At 36.6% G+C, this 17,171-nt stretch overlaps 1 protein-coding gene and 1 long non-coding RNA gene across 2 annotated transcripts in view; one reads left to right on the plus strand and one right to left on the minus strand.

The window, feature by feature from the left end:
- The first annotated feature begins 912 nt into the window (after positions 1-912).
- LOC138944720 (uncharacterized) overlaps positions 913-17,171 on the plus strand; it is a 175,734-nt gene continuing 159,475 nt past the window's right edge. The window contains exon 1 of the long non-coding RNA XR_011448858.1: positions 913-1,084. This is a non-coding gene — a long non-coding RNA (uncharacterized lncRNA). The remainder of the gene's footprint in view (positions 1,085-17,171) is intronic.
- On the minus strand, positions 14,775-17,054 carry LOC138944709 (uncharacterized). Its single transcript, XM_070315610.1, has one exon. It carries the CDS (start codon positions 17,052-17,054, stop codon positions 16,749-16,751), a length of 306 nt encoding a protein of 101 aa, XP_070171711.1. The 3' UTR covers positions 14,775-16,748.

The raw sequence follows: 17,171 nt of genomic DNA on the forward strand, positions 1-17,171 counted from the left end.
TCTTATCATCAGTGTGCTTGGTGAACTTTCCTATTTCGCTGTGAGAAGGCGCCATCATTTATATATTCAAAATTAATTCAAAGTACACAGGTTTGAGGTGACGTGTGGTTTCGTGTAGAAATCGCTAATTGACAGTCGGCAGATCATCCTAGGTCCCAGATTTGAATCCATTCGAACCTTGTCCCCCATCCCCCATATGCCTCTTAAAAGATTGGATAAAGATGAAGACATTCCGAATAAATATGTGCAAAAATAAAATTAAAAGGATATATGTGTGAAAGATTAAAGATATTGTGTGAATTTAACAAGTGTATGTGGAAAAACTAGTCGGGTTCTTTTTTAGTCCCCCAAAACTATATACATGGATATTTAAAAAAAATACATAGGTTTCCGCCATTCTTATGAATTGTAGTTCGCGCGTCTATACCTTTCCCGTTTTTTGTCGCAAAATTATAATAATTATATTTGCGAAATATTTGCCGAAATAAATACAAAATATTCCAAATTCTCCTTCGACTTTCATTATTTTTTGAACTTTTTAATCCGCTACACACGATGACACGATATGTGCTCGATTTCAATTCTGGCTGTTATATTTTAATATTTCCATTAATATACATATATTCTTGAAAAATATGTGTATACCTTCATCTTAAATATTGCCTTATCTACGAATATTAATCTGTTGAGAAAATTCTCTTGAATGTCTTTTCAGATATGTCGATATGTAATGCTCTATCGTCGATACATCGCAGCGTCTCAGCTGATGCGCCCGAAGCTTGACGAATCTTCCGCTCCGCTGCTAGATGGCAGCATCGCACTTCTTATGATGGTTTAGTTGGTAGCTTGGTACCATCATATTCTAGTTACTTTTGTTTTAGCTGGTTGAGTACTACCCAAGCTGTACTTCTTTACATAATAACCAAACAAAAAATTCAGAATATATAGATATGTTGTCGTCACTTGCAAGTTGCAAGTCGTAGTTCGCGCGCATTTCTTTCGCTGTGTGATTATATATTAATCGTGAGTGAAAACCTGTGCCGAAAATCATACAGAAACTGAGATTCCTGACAATACGAATGAGGTACGTGATAGCTACAACATCGTCATTTTGAAGTTGTGCGCACATTTTTTATGACGCCAATTGTTTATCGGACAAAAACATTCGTGCGTATAATTTCCGTTATGCCGCTGTTATCTTTCGAACTTTTGCCTAACAGCACACACGAACAAAGGACATCCAGAGATTATCCAGAGGATGTTTAATATCCTCTGGATGTCATCCGGAGAAGGTGTGTCGTTAGAATCGAATTGTTACGCGTTCGTGTTTGGTTTTAATTATGACTATTATTTCATATTATTCACGATTATATGCTGCAATTTGCGGTTCATTGTAATCATGTAGTGCTTTATATATAAATAGATTTACATAATCAAAAATAGAGTGGCATCTTTTCGTTGCTCGTACGTATGCAGTGTATACACATATATATATTGACTTAATTTTTCTTCAATGCAATATTTCTCGGGATTATTAGTTTTTCTTATTTTTATATAATTTTTCTTTTTTTATAAAATTATTATATCTTAATCTATAATTTGTGACAAAATTTGGGATAGAATCCTGTATATATAGCGTATAATACAGAAAATATATATTTGAGAAAGAATAATATATACACATATACATATTAATACACACGTTTATATGTCAGGATATATATACATAAAATGATTAATATTATAAATTCCATATTGAATTTTACCGCAAAAAGCAGGTTTAAAGTTATTATTTTGATAGTCAGAATCTAAGAATAATTTTATGAGTAAAATATTTTCATAGATATTTTTTTATGTGTGATGGTTAATAGCAAAATCAGCTATTCGAATTTTATTTTAGCAATTTGATTTTTTCTTTATTTGAGGAAACGTTTAAATTTTTATTGACATACTTGATATTGAATACATGAGCCATAATTTATTGAAGCATTATGTCATTATGGCGATTATTCAAAATCTAGCATGCTAGAAATCAAAATTTTATAACATTATTTTTTTTAATTATATAATAAAATTTTTTAAATTACGCTTTTCCCTTTATCTTTTAAAAAAATTGCATTTTAAATTTCTACCACTTTTGATTAATTGCTAAATAATCATATTGATTTATGATTTTCTTACTATAAAGTAATTATTATTCTATCTATATTTTATAAAAAAAAAGTGTATACACATATATATATTGACTTAATTTTTCTTCAATGCAATATTTCTCGGGATTATTAGTTTTTCTTATTTTTATATAATTTTTCTTTTTTTATAAAATTATTATATCTTAATCTATAATTTGTGACAAAATTTGGGATAAAATCCTGTATATATAGCGTATAATACAGAAAATATATATTTGAGAAAGAATAATATATACACACATACATATTAATACACACGTTTATATGTCAGGATATATATACATAAAATGATTAATATTATAAATTCCATATTGAATTTTACCGCAAAAAGCAGGTTTAAAGTTATTATTTTGATAGTCAGAGTCTAAGAATAATTTTATGAGTAAAATATTTTCATAGATATTTTTTTATGTGTGATGGTTAATAGCAAAATCAGCTATTCGAATTTTATTTTAGCAATTTGATTTTTTCTTTATTTGAGGAAACGTTTAAATTTTTATTGACATACTTGATATTGAATTCATGAGCCATAATTTATTGAAGCATTATGTCATTATGGCGATTATTCAAAATCTAGCATGCTAGAAATCAAAATTTTATTACATTATTTTTTTTAATTATATAATAAAATTTTTTAAATTACGCTTTTCCCTTTATCTTTTAAAAAAATTGCATTTTAAATTTCTACCACTTTTGATTAATTGCTAAATAATCATATTGATTTATGATTTTCTTACTATAAAGTAATTATTATTCTATCTATATTTTTTATTATAAATCAATATAAAATTATATTTCCTTACTATAATTAATATATATAATATATGATTATCTCTCTTTTTCTTTCATTTTTGTTACGATAAAGTGAATGATCCGGCGGAAGTTAGGTGCGCGGAGTATTCTTCCGTCTTATTGAGAGCCCTGTAAACCCTTTCGCAATCTTTTTACATCCACGAGTAACTTTCACTTTTTGTCAACGATGCGTCTAACCGAGCGACGGCGATTCTTTATCCGTGCAACCAAAAAAAAAAAAAAAAAAAAAAAAAAAAAGAAAGAAAGAGCGTGCACGGCGGCTCGTAGAATTTACGTAGCACTTAATCCCGCCGCTTAGAAGGCCTCGGCAAAATCACCCTACTTCACATTCTCAGGTACCTATTCCTCCGTTCCTTTACGCCTTCTCCTTCGCCACTCATCATCGTGAACATCCTTGCTTCGCATTCGAGCACCTTCGCGCGCGCTCGCGCTTTTTATTAACTGCCGAGAACGGCGATATTTCCGTAAAGTATACCTTATCAGCGTATATCACTTTTAGGGTGGTTTCATATTTTATAACGCGCGATATAATAATAAAGATCGACAGATAACAAAATAATTTCAATAATAGATAATTGCAATTACGCGAGCAGATTTAACAGAATGGAGTCAAGCCTCTGATCTTTTTACTCCGCTGTCGGATATTATTTATGATAATTTATCTAAGTTTTAAAATTTTATCTCTTCCAAGTAATAATAGGATTACGAAGATATATCTTTATATGAAAAAAATGTAGATTTCCCGGAAGAAATATAATTAAATTATATTATATTATAATACATTACATTATATTATATCAAATATAAAACAATGCAATATCTTGCATTCTGTATATGATTGACTCAAACAATTTTCACACTTTCATGTAATAATAGATGATTCAAATCGCTACTTCATTATTGATTAATCTGATTCGTACGCGAATTGTCTGGATAGGAAGACACTCTATTAAAATGGTCCTTGGAAAATACCGCGAAAAGGTTTCGCGAATCAGTTGCAAAGCCAATCCTTTAATCGTCGGTACTAAAATATTATAAGGCGCGTAATCGCTCGCGATCGCGCCGAAATCCGCCGGCTAATCTCTCCATCGTAAAAGCGGTTTTATGTACCTATCTGTCGGGAACTCGGGCCGGTGCTCTACGCTGCTTTGCCGAGATTTTAATGGCAGTCACATGGCAGAACCGATGGCAGAGCGGGCGAGCCGGCCGGTACGAGTGTACACATTATTCCGTCGTCAGAGACAACAGAAACGTTAATCTCGGTCGCCAATTATCGGTTTTAGGCGGCACTTGCTTCGTTGTCTTTCGTTCGACGCCGCGGGGCAGGCGTCGCTCGCGCTAAAAACTGCTCGCTCCTGCTCGCCCGTTTGCTCGAAAGAATGATTAAACGCGGTTCGATTTATCGATTATCGGCTTTGCGCCCCGAAGGGAAATCGCCTCGCCTACTACGGCCTCAATTTATACCACGGACTTCAACGAGATGTTCCAAATTTACCGATCTTAATTTTCGATCTTTTAACCAGGTTGGGATTTTTTAATGGAAATTTAATATTACGTATTAAAAAATTGCGATAATTAGAATTTAGAATTAAAAAAAAGAAAATAATAATAATATATAGTTTTAATTTGTAAAATCCACGCTGAGTACGATATTATACTTGATGCGGTGACGTACAAATTATGGATTTACTTTACTCTTGTATTTGTGATTCTTTACAAAATAATAGAAATTCGAATTCATCAAAGAAGTTATCATCGAAATATTTCGACATTCCAATAAATTCTTAAATCTAGAAATTTTAAAATCTAACAAAATCCATAGTATATTACAATACTTGTTATATAGTAATTTGATATTGGTAATTTTATATTCAGCGTTATATGGAGCAATTGACAATTTAATGTACGATATAAATATTCGCGATTTATGTATCGGTACGATTTGAGACTTGCGATTCATCGAGCACAGCGGTATCAAATCGACGACGACCGGTGGCTCGTGATTACGGGACAAATCAATCGATTATCCGAAAGCTCGGTTTCGCGAACATGGGAACCGGGAATAAAACACCGAGGCAGTTGCCATTTCGATCGGGAGGTTAACAATCTGAAGCGGGGAAACTAGTCGTCAAGAGTGACGAGTCTCCGTCTGTTTCGCTAAAGGGCAGGGAATCGTGGATGGAGATAGGTTGAAAGTGAAGGAGAGAAAGAGAGGAAGAAAAGACGGTAGCTTATATAAACGGAAGAGAAAACTACTGCGCGCGAGTGAGAGAAAAAGAGAGAGAGAGAGAGAGAGAGAGAGAGAGAGAGAGAAACGCAGGACGATGACGGACCAGTAAGGGAAAACCGTGGGAGGAAAGCAAAATGCGACCGAGATGGGACAAGGGTTAAACGAAAAAGAGAGAGAGAGAGACGAAAGGGAAAGAGAGTGAAAGGGGTGTGAGCATTGCATCCGGAAAAATAAAGGAAAGTAGCGTCCGTAATCCAGAGCGCGGCCCGGGTCTTACCGAGGCTTCCACGGATGTTTATTGAGTCGGTACGCGCACGCGCTACATGCAACACTATCATCTCATCTCATCCGGTCGCGTCTCATCGCCCGTGTATTCCCCCGTGGCCCTTTCTTTCTTCTCTCTCTTTTTCTCTTTCGTTGCCTGCTCATTTGGTGCCATCTGTCCTTCTCCCCTTCTTGATTTTAGTTCCATCACATTTTCCTTCATTTCTCACCCGCCATCTTCGTACACTCTTTTCTTTTTTTCCGCTCGCTTTTCTTATCCCTCGCCTTTGCACGACGTCCATTCAATCCTATCTCATCTGCGAGAGGTTACCCAGGACTCCCCGTCGCCCCATTTTCCTTTGGTTCGTCGTCCTCCTTCATTCATTTCTAACTCGGCAAATGCGTCGATCCTTCCCCAGCGTCTTACTTTCGTCTTACACGTTTTCAACGGTTCGGAAAATGTTTAACGCATGACTGAGTCAAATGTTGGATCAACTTTTTTCATTTACTTTCATTATTTCATTAACTTTTTCTTTTTTCAAAAATTATTCATTTTCCTTTTTTTTTCTTAGAATTTTTATTAGAATTCTATTTTTTTAATCAAAATCGAAATTTTTTTCACGAAATTGTCGATCATAAATACATGATTGATCTATTTATTGATAACACGATAAACTTTTTACCAACTTCGTGACATCTATCGAAGAAAGGGTTATTACTTTTAATAATATTCTGTGTAAATAATTTTACGTCTTTAATACTGAAAAATTTGATTAAAATTCAGATAAAGCTCAGCGTTGCGTTTACTCCCCTGTCACGATTACGCTAATTGAGCTTACGGGATCGTGACTGCAAAGTACGATAGAAACGGTAATAGAGACCAAACTTCGCGCCTACATGAGAATCCACGCATACGCGTCGCGACGAATCAGATAAATCTTGAGTGAGACACGTGCGCGCGTGGGATCCCTCTCGAAAGGGTTGTTTACACGCTGATAACCGGCGCATACGATATGAGATTACTGTAAAGATAAGTAACCATATATAACATACAGTTGTAACCTATGCCACGTCGACACAGATAGAAGAACGACGAGAATCACCGCGCTTTTTTTTTATGCCAGCCTCAATTAAGCTGACGCGTGTGTTTACGCAGCGCTTAAAAGCGCATCATTTTCTGCGCGTCTTCATCATTAGAAGGCTCGATATTTTATTGACTTTTCCATTAGCGGTAAATCATTGTTACACGCGCGCGTTTATCATATTATATACTAATTTATTTCTATTAAATATAAAGTATATATTTTTCGGTCTTGTTTTAAAGTAAAATCGCGAACCTTTTTTCACGATTAACTCTACTTCAAAATATTTTTATCAATATAATATCAGTTTTATTAATATGCATCAATAATAATATATCTTAGTATAATGTAAATTATGATAAAAAAAAAAATCTATATTTTTAAAATCGATAAAATCTATTTTCGCATTCTATGCTCTGTTTCTTATAGACATTAAGTCAGGAAGTATGTTCTTGAGCAAAATTAAATTTTGACTATTTTCAAAAGTCAATATTTGCGTTACTTTTCATCGTATTGAGAAAAGTTAAACAAACACTTCTTATTTACAATTGTCGTATATGCATTTTCAGACATATATAATCGTACATAGTCTTATCATAAATATATAAGACGCGCAATCTTCAAAGCATAAGAAATTCGACGATAATGTATCGTGGCAATAAATAATCATCAATAAATAGTGGCATCGAATAACATTCTCAATTAAATCTCGAATTTTATATTCGTCTGCCCGTTTACTTCTATTAATTTCACACAACTGAAAGGTTTGTTTGCCAGATATAATACAGTCGTAGTATCACATTCGCTAATTAATCGATCTTCTCGCTCGTTAGTGTCGAGAAGCGGCAGAGACTAGATAAAATTAGAAATAATTAACGAAGTTAAACGTTCGCGAGACGGGTCGAGAGGGAGTTTTAAAAGCCACCTGTAACCGTTATTACTTTTTCGCCTTCTCGAATCGTTCGCCACGCACGTATCGGCATACGACGTATTCTCGCCGTAAACGTAGTCTGTCTTTTCTCTTTTTAACGCGGCATCACTCTCTTGGTCGCCGCATCCGCGATGCATCGCGCGCACGCGTGAGCGAAGGATGCGACGATCAATCTTGAAATCTCTTGAATTTTCTTCGCGAGAAAATAAGCTTGAAATTCGACGATATTATACATGTCGTTGATACCTCAACAATATGGCAACGTTAATTAATTTTACGAAATCTAAATCTGGTCATTCGATATAGAACGCAACTGGTATTTACAACTCTTAAAATTACTTATACAAATGCATATGTAATCATAATTTACAATTTGTAATATATAAAAAACATAATATTGCTTTTATATTTAAACAATTTATCTCAATTATTCAGAAAACTGCTGCTTTTTACATCTATATTATTTCTCGAGAATTTATCAGAACTACGATTTTTATGTTATTCGTTATCCTCGATTTTTGCGAGAGGACGGCGTAGATGGTGGTTTTTTTTTCTCACGGGCGACAGACACTCATCCTTTACTTAATTGCGAAAATCCGAGAGGTAGACCACCCCCGGCGGCCTTTCGGATGCTACGCTCGGTTAATGCACCATACCCGTCCGTCGCGCTCGGCAGTCCAGAAAACCGATGATTTTCTTTCTCCTCCTTTTTCCTATCCGCTATCTTTCCATTACCGCGTCTTTCCTCCTCGTCGGAATCGCACCGTTCGTTGCTTTCGGTGTTCACCGACACCGAAGAGAATTAGAAGCGCGGAGAACGTCGTCGCCGTGTGAGACGACGACTTGCTTCCTTCTCTTTCTACGTCCAGTCTCTTCCTTTTCCTTTCTTTCGCCTCTGTTATTCTCCACCTCGGTTCTCCTGCTACTCTATATCGGGGAGCCTCCATTAAATTCATTAGGCCATTAGTGGCTGCAACCCTCCAAGATGGCCTCCGTCGCCTGGCAACGCTCTGCTTCTCTATGTTCACCCTCTCCTCGCTTCTCTCTCTCTCTCTCTCTCTCTCTCTCTCTCTCTGCTTTTCTTCTCTCTCTCTCCGTTACTCCCCTATCTCTTGGATCCAATCTCTCTTTCCCTCATTCTCTCCCTCTCTTTCTCTTTCATTCCCCGAGAATTTCCGCTCACTCTCTAAAACGGGAGGGTCTTGGCGGGTGTAATTAGATTCAACGAGCGAGAAGAGGGAAGGACGGAGGGTGGTTGTTAGGTTGGAAAAGGTGGTAGCCCAGGATGTTAGCCTGCTCTCGAGGTACGTTGTTGAAGAGGGCCATTGCCAGAGGATAGCCAGAGGTTTCCCCGTTTTCCCTCACAATATCCTGACAACTCCCTTCATTCTTCTTTATCCGAACTCCCTTCTATGGCGGGTTAGTTTTCGCGTACACGTACACGCTTCCGGAATCGTATGCTCGTCCTTGTGCTTGTACGGCGAGTAAATTGTATTATTGCTCTGCTACAGCATTCTCATTTATCGTCAAACAAGTTTTCTCGAAAGAATCGAAACGAAGAAACAATGATCAATCACATTATACACAAATATCATTTAATGTGTATAACAATTGAGATAATTATTTTTTGTTTTGTGTTTGGAAAATTTAAAAATCAATCAATCATATTTTTATATTTACCGACTTTGAGAAATTACAATATTAGTATTTGTGTCTATTTAAATTATATGCGTTCTTAAAAAAAGAATATTTATATAAATAAATATATAATTGTGAAAACATAAAAAATAATACAGTTTTACGACATTTTATGTATGTATCATTTATACAGTTATATATATATACATATATTTCTAAGAATATAAAATTATGAGAATCTATTATATATATATATTTTTTTTTATTTAGATAAAATATAATAGTATTTTAGCAATTTAAATAACAAATGTTTGCGCTCAAAATTAATACTTTTATTTATGAATTGACATTGTAAAAAATTTAATTACTTTTTGGATTTTTGGGGATATTTTGCTTTCTGGAAAAGCAATTTAAATTTTAATGTCACAGATTAAACTATCATCGTATAATATATAGATGCTGAAAACGCGAGAAAGCGATAGCGCATAGCTATGGAAAGATTAGGCAAGTCAAGACAACAGTGGACCTGTGTTGCATCTCTAAACGCAGACTGGAACGCGACTCATACGAGCGACTGTTTTCGGGGGTAGTAGAGCAAAGGGGACTCTTAAAATACTCCAAGAGCTTCTAAATCATGGAGGCTTAGTCGCCGTCGTTTGCGAGCAGGGATTACCTACCTTACTTCAAAGTGCCCTGCAGGTGCAGGCTCTCCGTTTCGAATCCTCTTCCACGACAGAACGTTGAATCATGACGCGTCAGTCGCACTTAACGACACCGTTTCGTACGTGCTCGTCGAATGCGCACTTCTTTTTTATCCAGTCGTCCTTTTCTCCTATGTCACCGCCCCGGAGATATCACGAAACTAATGCTGTGCAATTCCGATTTAACGCTCGGTACACGATGAAAAAATATTTTACGAAATATCAGGCGCGTTCCGAAATAGTATGTGCTTTCCGAATTATTTGAATCAACTCGACAAATAAGAATTAATGAAATACATTCTAAAATTATTTGATTTACTTTCTCAAAGCATTAATTCAATTTGATTTACTTGTTACAGTTTGTTTCCAAGTTTTAAGAGTGTTTTCTAATTAAATACCAGGAAAACCAAGCGCGTTTTTATTTTCGTGGGATTCGTATCGCGAAGCGTTCCGATTTCATGGTCGTAGTAACACCGGGTGAGCCAAAATATTTGGAAATGCTAACAATTACCATACGAATTAAATGTGGGTAGGTTCTCTCCCCGACGAGGCAACGTCATTTCATTTTCACGGCAAACGAAGCGGAGGAAGAATTCTCCCAATTCTCTAAGCCTCCGCCCTAAGCCCTCAATTTCACTAGAGTAAAAGCTCAATGGAAAGCGTGATAAAATGGCTTCTTATTCCCGCGTTTATATTCAATCTCGATGCCGACACCGCAGACACAAAGGGCTCCATTTGAAACACGTTAGTCGATGCTGTATACGCTGCATAGACAGATACACGCGCACACATATACATACATATATACAATATATATATATATATAATGGGAGAGGAGAAAATCGCAGTGATGCATTATGTAGTACCTCGCTGATCCTTATATGCATCTATGCATGGGTTCCGCGACGCACCAACTTTATAGGCGTGCTGTACCAAGACACTTACGAGTAGTGCGAACCGTTAATGTATCCGCAGACATATTCTGACAATATATTTCCAATGCGTGTAGAAAAAATTTTCTTAACAATTAGAGTTTATTTTTTTCTCTCATTTCCGAAGAAAGCAATCGATCGCGGAAATGTTAGCGGACTTGTTTATTTTCAAAGAGACAAAATATATTTTTTATCTATATTTTAATGATTAATTATTTTTAAAAGTAATCGATTGGAATGGAATTTTTTAGAATGATAAAAGGCTTTTTGTTCCTTTTATTTGTGATTTTAATTTTTATAATTCTTAATATTTATTTACACAATTTTAATATAATATTGTGGAAAAGAATCTATTATTTGACAAATAAAGCTTTTTGTATTCACTTAATCACTTGAGGTATCGAAACGCTGGAGTTTCGTTTGAGAGAAAATGCGAGTACAGCTCGATTCAACTGACTGATGGCAGTGTGCACACGTAACGTACAACGTTTCGCACTCTGTCCGATTGCTATGCGTAAGGACAATCGGTTCTGCCAAATGGACCTATCGACATCTACTTCCAGATGTTACAGCAATTATAATAAAATGAATCAACAATTTGCCAAAGTGCTGGTTGATGATAAAATTTTTTCCCATTTTTTTTAAACGATAATTATATTCGTTCGTGCATACACATTTGTTAATCTTATTATTTGCCTTATATCGCGTGTATCGCGATAAAAACGTTTATAAATTGTAATTTAACGTAAAAAAGCCCACGTGTATGTGTGAGATTTTGTGCGTAATAATGGATATTAAAAAAGACATTTTCTATTATATTTTTTAAAAAATAAATTATATGAAATTTAATATATGAATTATTGTGCTCGCTGTTAATATAATTTATATGGTATAAATTATATACATATGTTAACGTTAACAAGGATTTAATAGAAGAATACTCTCTCACGCCAATTATCAAAAGATATCTACAAAATTAGACAAAAAAATAAATTTCTCAAATCGTCAACGAATCAAATAATGATTTTATAAGGAAGATTAGTCATTCGGCTTATTACAATATAGAACACATTATTTTTTCGATACTAGAACGAGCTAGTCGAAGCAACTTCGAAAGTAAGTCGAGAACGGTTCGCTTGATTCGATGGCAATATCGGGTCGCGTACCAGCAATAAATATAACACAACACCTATCTCGGATCTACTCTTTATGATATACGCGAGATATAGTTATAGCGAGTAATAGTTTGCATAAAGGTTCGTAGCAAGTACAGAGAAGCGGAAAAGATTGAGACGCAGAAATTTAAAAAAAGAAGAAAAAAATTTACAGTTAACATCGATAACGTTAAAATATAATATTGGCATCGGAATTAAATTATTGAAACGATTCTCTTTGATAATTAGAAACAAAAGCAAGCTACTTGATATATTTAAAATATTATACAAAATTATCAATATTAAACGCGCCGCACGCTGTTAATAATTTTTTTTCCAGATCAATATCATTTTGATTACATTACTGACCTTGGTTACGCGAGTTGACGAGATAATAACGACGAAGGTGCGACGTTTGCGCGAATCCGTTAAATGCGTTAGTTACGCCAATGCGTAAGAAGAGCGGCGATAAGATCGCGGTGATGTTAGCGCAGATACGCCCGGTATCTTTATTACCCTTCGCGAGACACGTTGCTCAAGTTAATGTTAATTGCCATCTTTTATCTTACTCAGACGCCTGATATTTTGACCGCGTGATTCTCGCAAACTTTATAGTGCGCAAATGAGAGAGAGACAACAAGAGAGAAAAGGCTCGGTTCAATAATTGAGATGTGCCTTGAAATGTTAATCCTTGAGAATAATGTAGAAATAATTATAGAAGAAATATTAAAAAAAATTCATCCTATAATAAATATCAGATATTCTTACTTAAAAAAAATATTCTCATTTTTGTCTTCATCTTTCTTCGTAATCCATCGAATTATATGGATGTTGACTTGACACCGATAGATCGTCGTAGAAAACTCGCCGTAACTCTATTAACAGGAGTAGTAAACAGAGAGGGAAGGGAGGATTAACGGCGACGTACCAATCCGTAATATTTGTTTATTCGAGCTCGTGCGCCATATATGTACGTACATACGCACATCGTACGGCGACGCCTCGCAGCAGAGGAAGAGATCGTCGCCCTCATGGGAGAACGAGTAGGCCGTAAGTAAAAACAACGTATTCACGAGGCTATATCGGATTTTATTCCGTGGGTAAATCCTCGAATCTCGGCGGACCCGCGTCTCCGTCTTTGCATCTCAGTCTTTCGCTCCCCGTGTGATGGTCCTTAACCCTCCTACCCCTCCTCTCCTTCTTCTCTTCCTTCGTGTCATCCGCGCGCGCTTTCACTCTTCGCGGAAAGAAGTTTCGGGACGTTACGACGACTGCTCGTAAGCCGACGAAGACGATGACAGTCCCGGTGCGTTTTTCCTACCGACGAAGGTCATTTCGTCGGAGAAACATGGATGCCGGGCTTGCGGGCTCGCCCTAGCTACTTCGTTTCATCCCGTTCCATCGCCTTCTCCAACCATCCCAGCCTCTTGTTTTCCCGCCACGTCTCGCCGAAGCTCGTCCGTATTCAAATGTTCGATCGGGGATGCACGGAGGCGGACGAGAACCGAATTACCTACCCTGAATTGGAGAACGGCGAAGTGGCGGGGGAGAAAAATTCGTTGTTACGAAACGAGGCGAAAAGAAAGTAGGACGTCTCGCGGAAAGAAGGTTCCCCTTCTTATTTCTTTTTACGAAATATAATATCATGCGGTTCAAAAATTTATCCAAATATACGAAATGAATTTTGTCCGATAATTTTAATATACGACATAGATAGAGCACTGTTGCATTCCCTTTTTTTCTTTTCGTTTTTTTTAAACAAACGCGAAAGCAGAACGAATAAAAATAAAATATATATATATATATATATATATATATATATTATAATTAAAAAAAAATATTTTCTTCGCAAATATCATCAAGTGAATTTCTCCATTAATATACAATGTTTTATTAAATATAAAAACAGCAGAAGCTACTCTTTTCTGGCCATAAATGATATAGCGATGTTTTAAAGAAGCTTGTCACGCTCGGAGATTTTTGAGGAAAAAATGTCGTATGGCGCGTACGAGTGATAAGATTACGGAAAAAGATAAGTTGCGGAAAGATAAAACGCTCTTTGTACATTGGACTTACAATTAGGAGGAATTTAAAGCAGTACGATGAGATCTTGCTGAGATCTCGAAAAAATATCGATAACTTTGCATTCGCAACTATAATTAAAACCGGCGATAATAATTAAGACAACATTTAACTTATCACGTACAATATGAATCAATGTAATTGCGATATAATTAACGAATTATTATTCATCGGATCGTAATAAAGTTAATGTCGTTTTCTTAAATCGCGACTGTTATATATATATATATATATATATATATATGTATATATACATAATGGGGAACATACGGGCTGTGCAACATCTTATAACTGCTGCGCCATTAACGGCACCACGATCATTGTAATATACGTTTAGTTTAGTTTAGCTAGCGCACGAGGGTGGTTTGCGAGCCACCGACCCCTTGCGTGCCAGCCGAGGGTGCATAATTTATCGCCGCGTCCCAACCACCGTAATGCAATACGTTACATGCTTGGCATGCATGTGGATTCCACATAGGTTATCGATGCTCCCTCAATGTCCGAGGGGCATAACTAACTATCTATAAATAGCGCGATCATGTATCGGCATTCATTGCCCGTTATCTCTCCCTATTTCGCCTTCTATTCAACGATATAACAACGCGAAGAGCAATATAAAAGCATATTGTGACGTTACGAGGTATATCTTTGCCGCGAATATATTTTTTTCATGTCTACTCATAACTCGAGATTTTTTCTTTTCTTTTCTTTTTTTTTTTTTTTAATGAAAGAACCAATTTTTCAAAATCGTCAGAAATTGCTGGATCGTGAACCGATTGAAATAAAGAAATCGTAATCAGTGAACTCGCGTAGGCAGGGGACACAGTTCCGAGACACGTTGCTTTTTAGAATAGAATTGGTTTTTATTGTGACTAGATTACAAACGGGGCCTTTAACGGCGCTCAATATCGCCCAGTAGGAACGTTTACACGTAGTGAGTGAGGTGACAAACGGGAATGAAGAAACATTCTGCGTGACGTTACGGATCACCCACCGCAGGGACTGGGATATGTGATTACGACGAACATTTGTACGACATTGGGATTCATACAAAATAACGGTCGTTTCTTACGCCTATCTTACGTGACTATGTCTCGATCTCTCTACGTGGCGATCGGCCACGTCGCTATCGACTTCCGAAGTCGATCGATTCGTGTCGTATCGTCGTCGTTTCACTCGGTCGAAATCTCCCCTCGATGCATTACCGCACATTTCCCCGTTATATATAATAATTTATACAATTATCCATGACATCGACGCGCGGCATATAATCATTCTATACATATGTAATATTTTTGGGTTTAACTTTGGTTTTGGTTTTTTTTTTTTTTCCCCCCCCACAACAAGCGTGTGGTCTATCAAATAATAAGCTACTTATAAAAATAGGATATTTTGTCGATTACGTTAACGCTTCTCTAGTTGCACAATCAAAGGATATACGTATAAGTTAAACGATGTCGCTAGAACGATAAGAGTACGAAGAGAAATCGACGGACTTGAAAAATCCAATTGCACGCGTCGCGCGAGGATACTGTGAATATTATTTTAATAATTATTCGACGATACTAATCCATATTTATAACGTACGCCTAATCGATAGGATACTCCATGTTGCATACACTGTACAATCCGTATAATTCGTTCGCTTACTTACAGCCTACAAGATTTTTGGTATTCTGTTTAAATAATCGTTATTATCATCATTACAATGTAACAGTTTTTTGGTATACAGTTACGCCTCGCGCATAAAGAGCCGGCATTCTACTATACATGTATCTACAGAATAATGAGTACATGATCCGCGACGGATCTTTGCTAGAAATTAAACCCCCAAATTTTCATGTCGCGCCGAAACAAAAGATTATTAAAGCATGCATCGTATACAATTAGCGCATGTCACGTAACTCGCGAGGAAACATATTTTTTCTCCTTTCACCCAGCGAAATAATATTACGCGAATATATTTATTGCGACATATATACAGCATCGTTAATAATGAATATATAATATTTGGCGAATAAAAAAATATTCGAGAAAGAAAATCGGGGGGTTAAATATATTTTTCATCGCGGCGCAAGTTTAATATTTGTACTCCATCAACGTTTATTTGCCTTGAAGAATATAGTCCATGAATGAACTCGCCGAACTTGTAATTTGCCGAATACAATCGACGTAGTTGATTGCTCGCGTAATACCTCATATTTACATACAACATAAGCAAATGTTCTCGATTGTAAGTTCTGTTAATCATTGTAGCGTACACCGATCCCTTACCGTTTCTCTCATCCTCAATTTTCGCAAAGATTCCGATAACGGAAATTATCAGTCACATCGGTAGTTTTATATAAAAAAAAAAAAAAAATATATTTCTAATTCTTTCATACAAAACTTGCATTCGTCCGATTCCAATCGAGCATTGATTAACAAATTGAAAGTGTCTTTGTGCCTTTATGAATTTTATAAGAACACATAAGAGTGAGACACGTAAGATATTTTTCCGGCTTATATATATTTTACGATCAATTTCCCGTAGAGATACGAGAATTCTAGCAAACATACGAGAATTATAAGCATTATTTTTGCAACCGGTTTTCGTTGGTGATACAAACGCGATCTGCGAGCAATATTTGTTTAGGCGTCGAACAGTCGACGTTTGACGGAACGAAACGAGATCTCGCGAGAGGATCAAGGCAACGCTAAAACGGTAATTTAATAAAATTCTACTGGCCTCAATCATCGTCCCGCGGCAAGGACAGCGTCTGCGAACCGGATGCGATCGGCGGCGTCGTCCAACAGTCAAATAATGACGGCCAGTAACTGGTGGCGGTGGTCGCGTGCTGCCAATAGCCGGTCAGTCCGGTACCACTTCCGGTGGCTGTGCCTGGTCCACCTACGCCGATGCCGACTCCCACACCGATACCACTGGTGGCGGCTGCCATCACCTGTTCGGGATTTACCATACTGCTCGTCTCGATTACACCTCGTTCGTCCACTTCCAACTTCTGGTCCGCCGCGGTCCCGTCCTCGTCGTACATGAGGTAATGCGGATGCGAGGTCGTCGACGAGGGCGTCGACGACAGCGTCGGCGAAGCGGCGGACCTAGGCCTGGGTCACTCTTGCGATCTGAGTTGATTGTCGCTCGGCTGGCCGGA

Source organism: Polyergus mexicanus, unplaced genomic scaffold (genome assembly GCF_030449975.1).
Source record: "Polyergus mexicanus isolate NDT 795.1 unplaced genomic scaffold, iyPolMexi1.0 SCAF_2, whole genome shotgun sequence".
Lineage (NCBI taxonomy): Eukaryota > Metazoa > Arthropoda > Insecta > Hymenoptera > Formicidae > Polyergus > Polyergus mexicanus.

What these genes read in the sequence shown, in the direction of transcription:
- LOC138944709 (XM_070315610.1), bottom strand. Translation starts at nt 17,054, where the DNA reads ATGTACGACGAGGACGGGACCGCGGCGGACCAGAAGTTGGAAGTGGAC.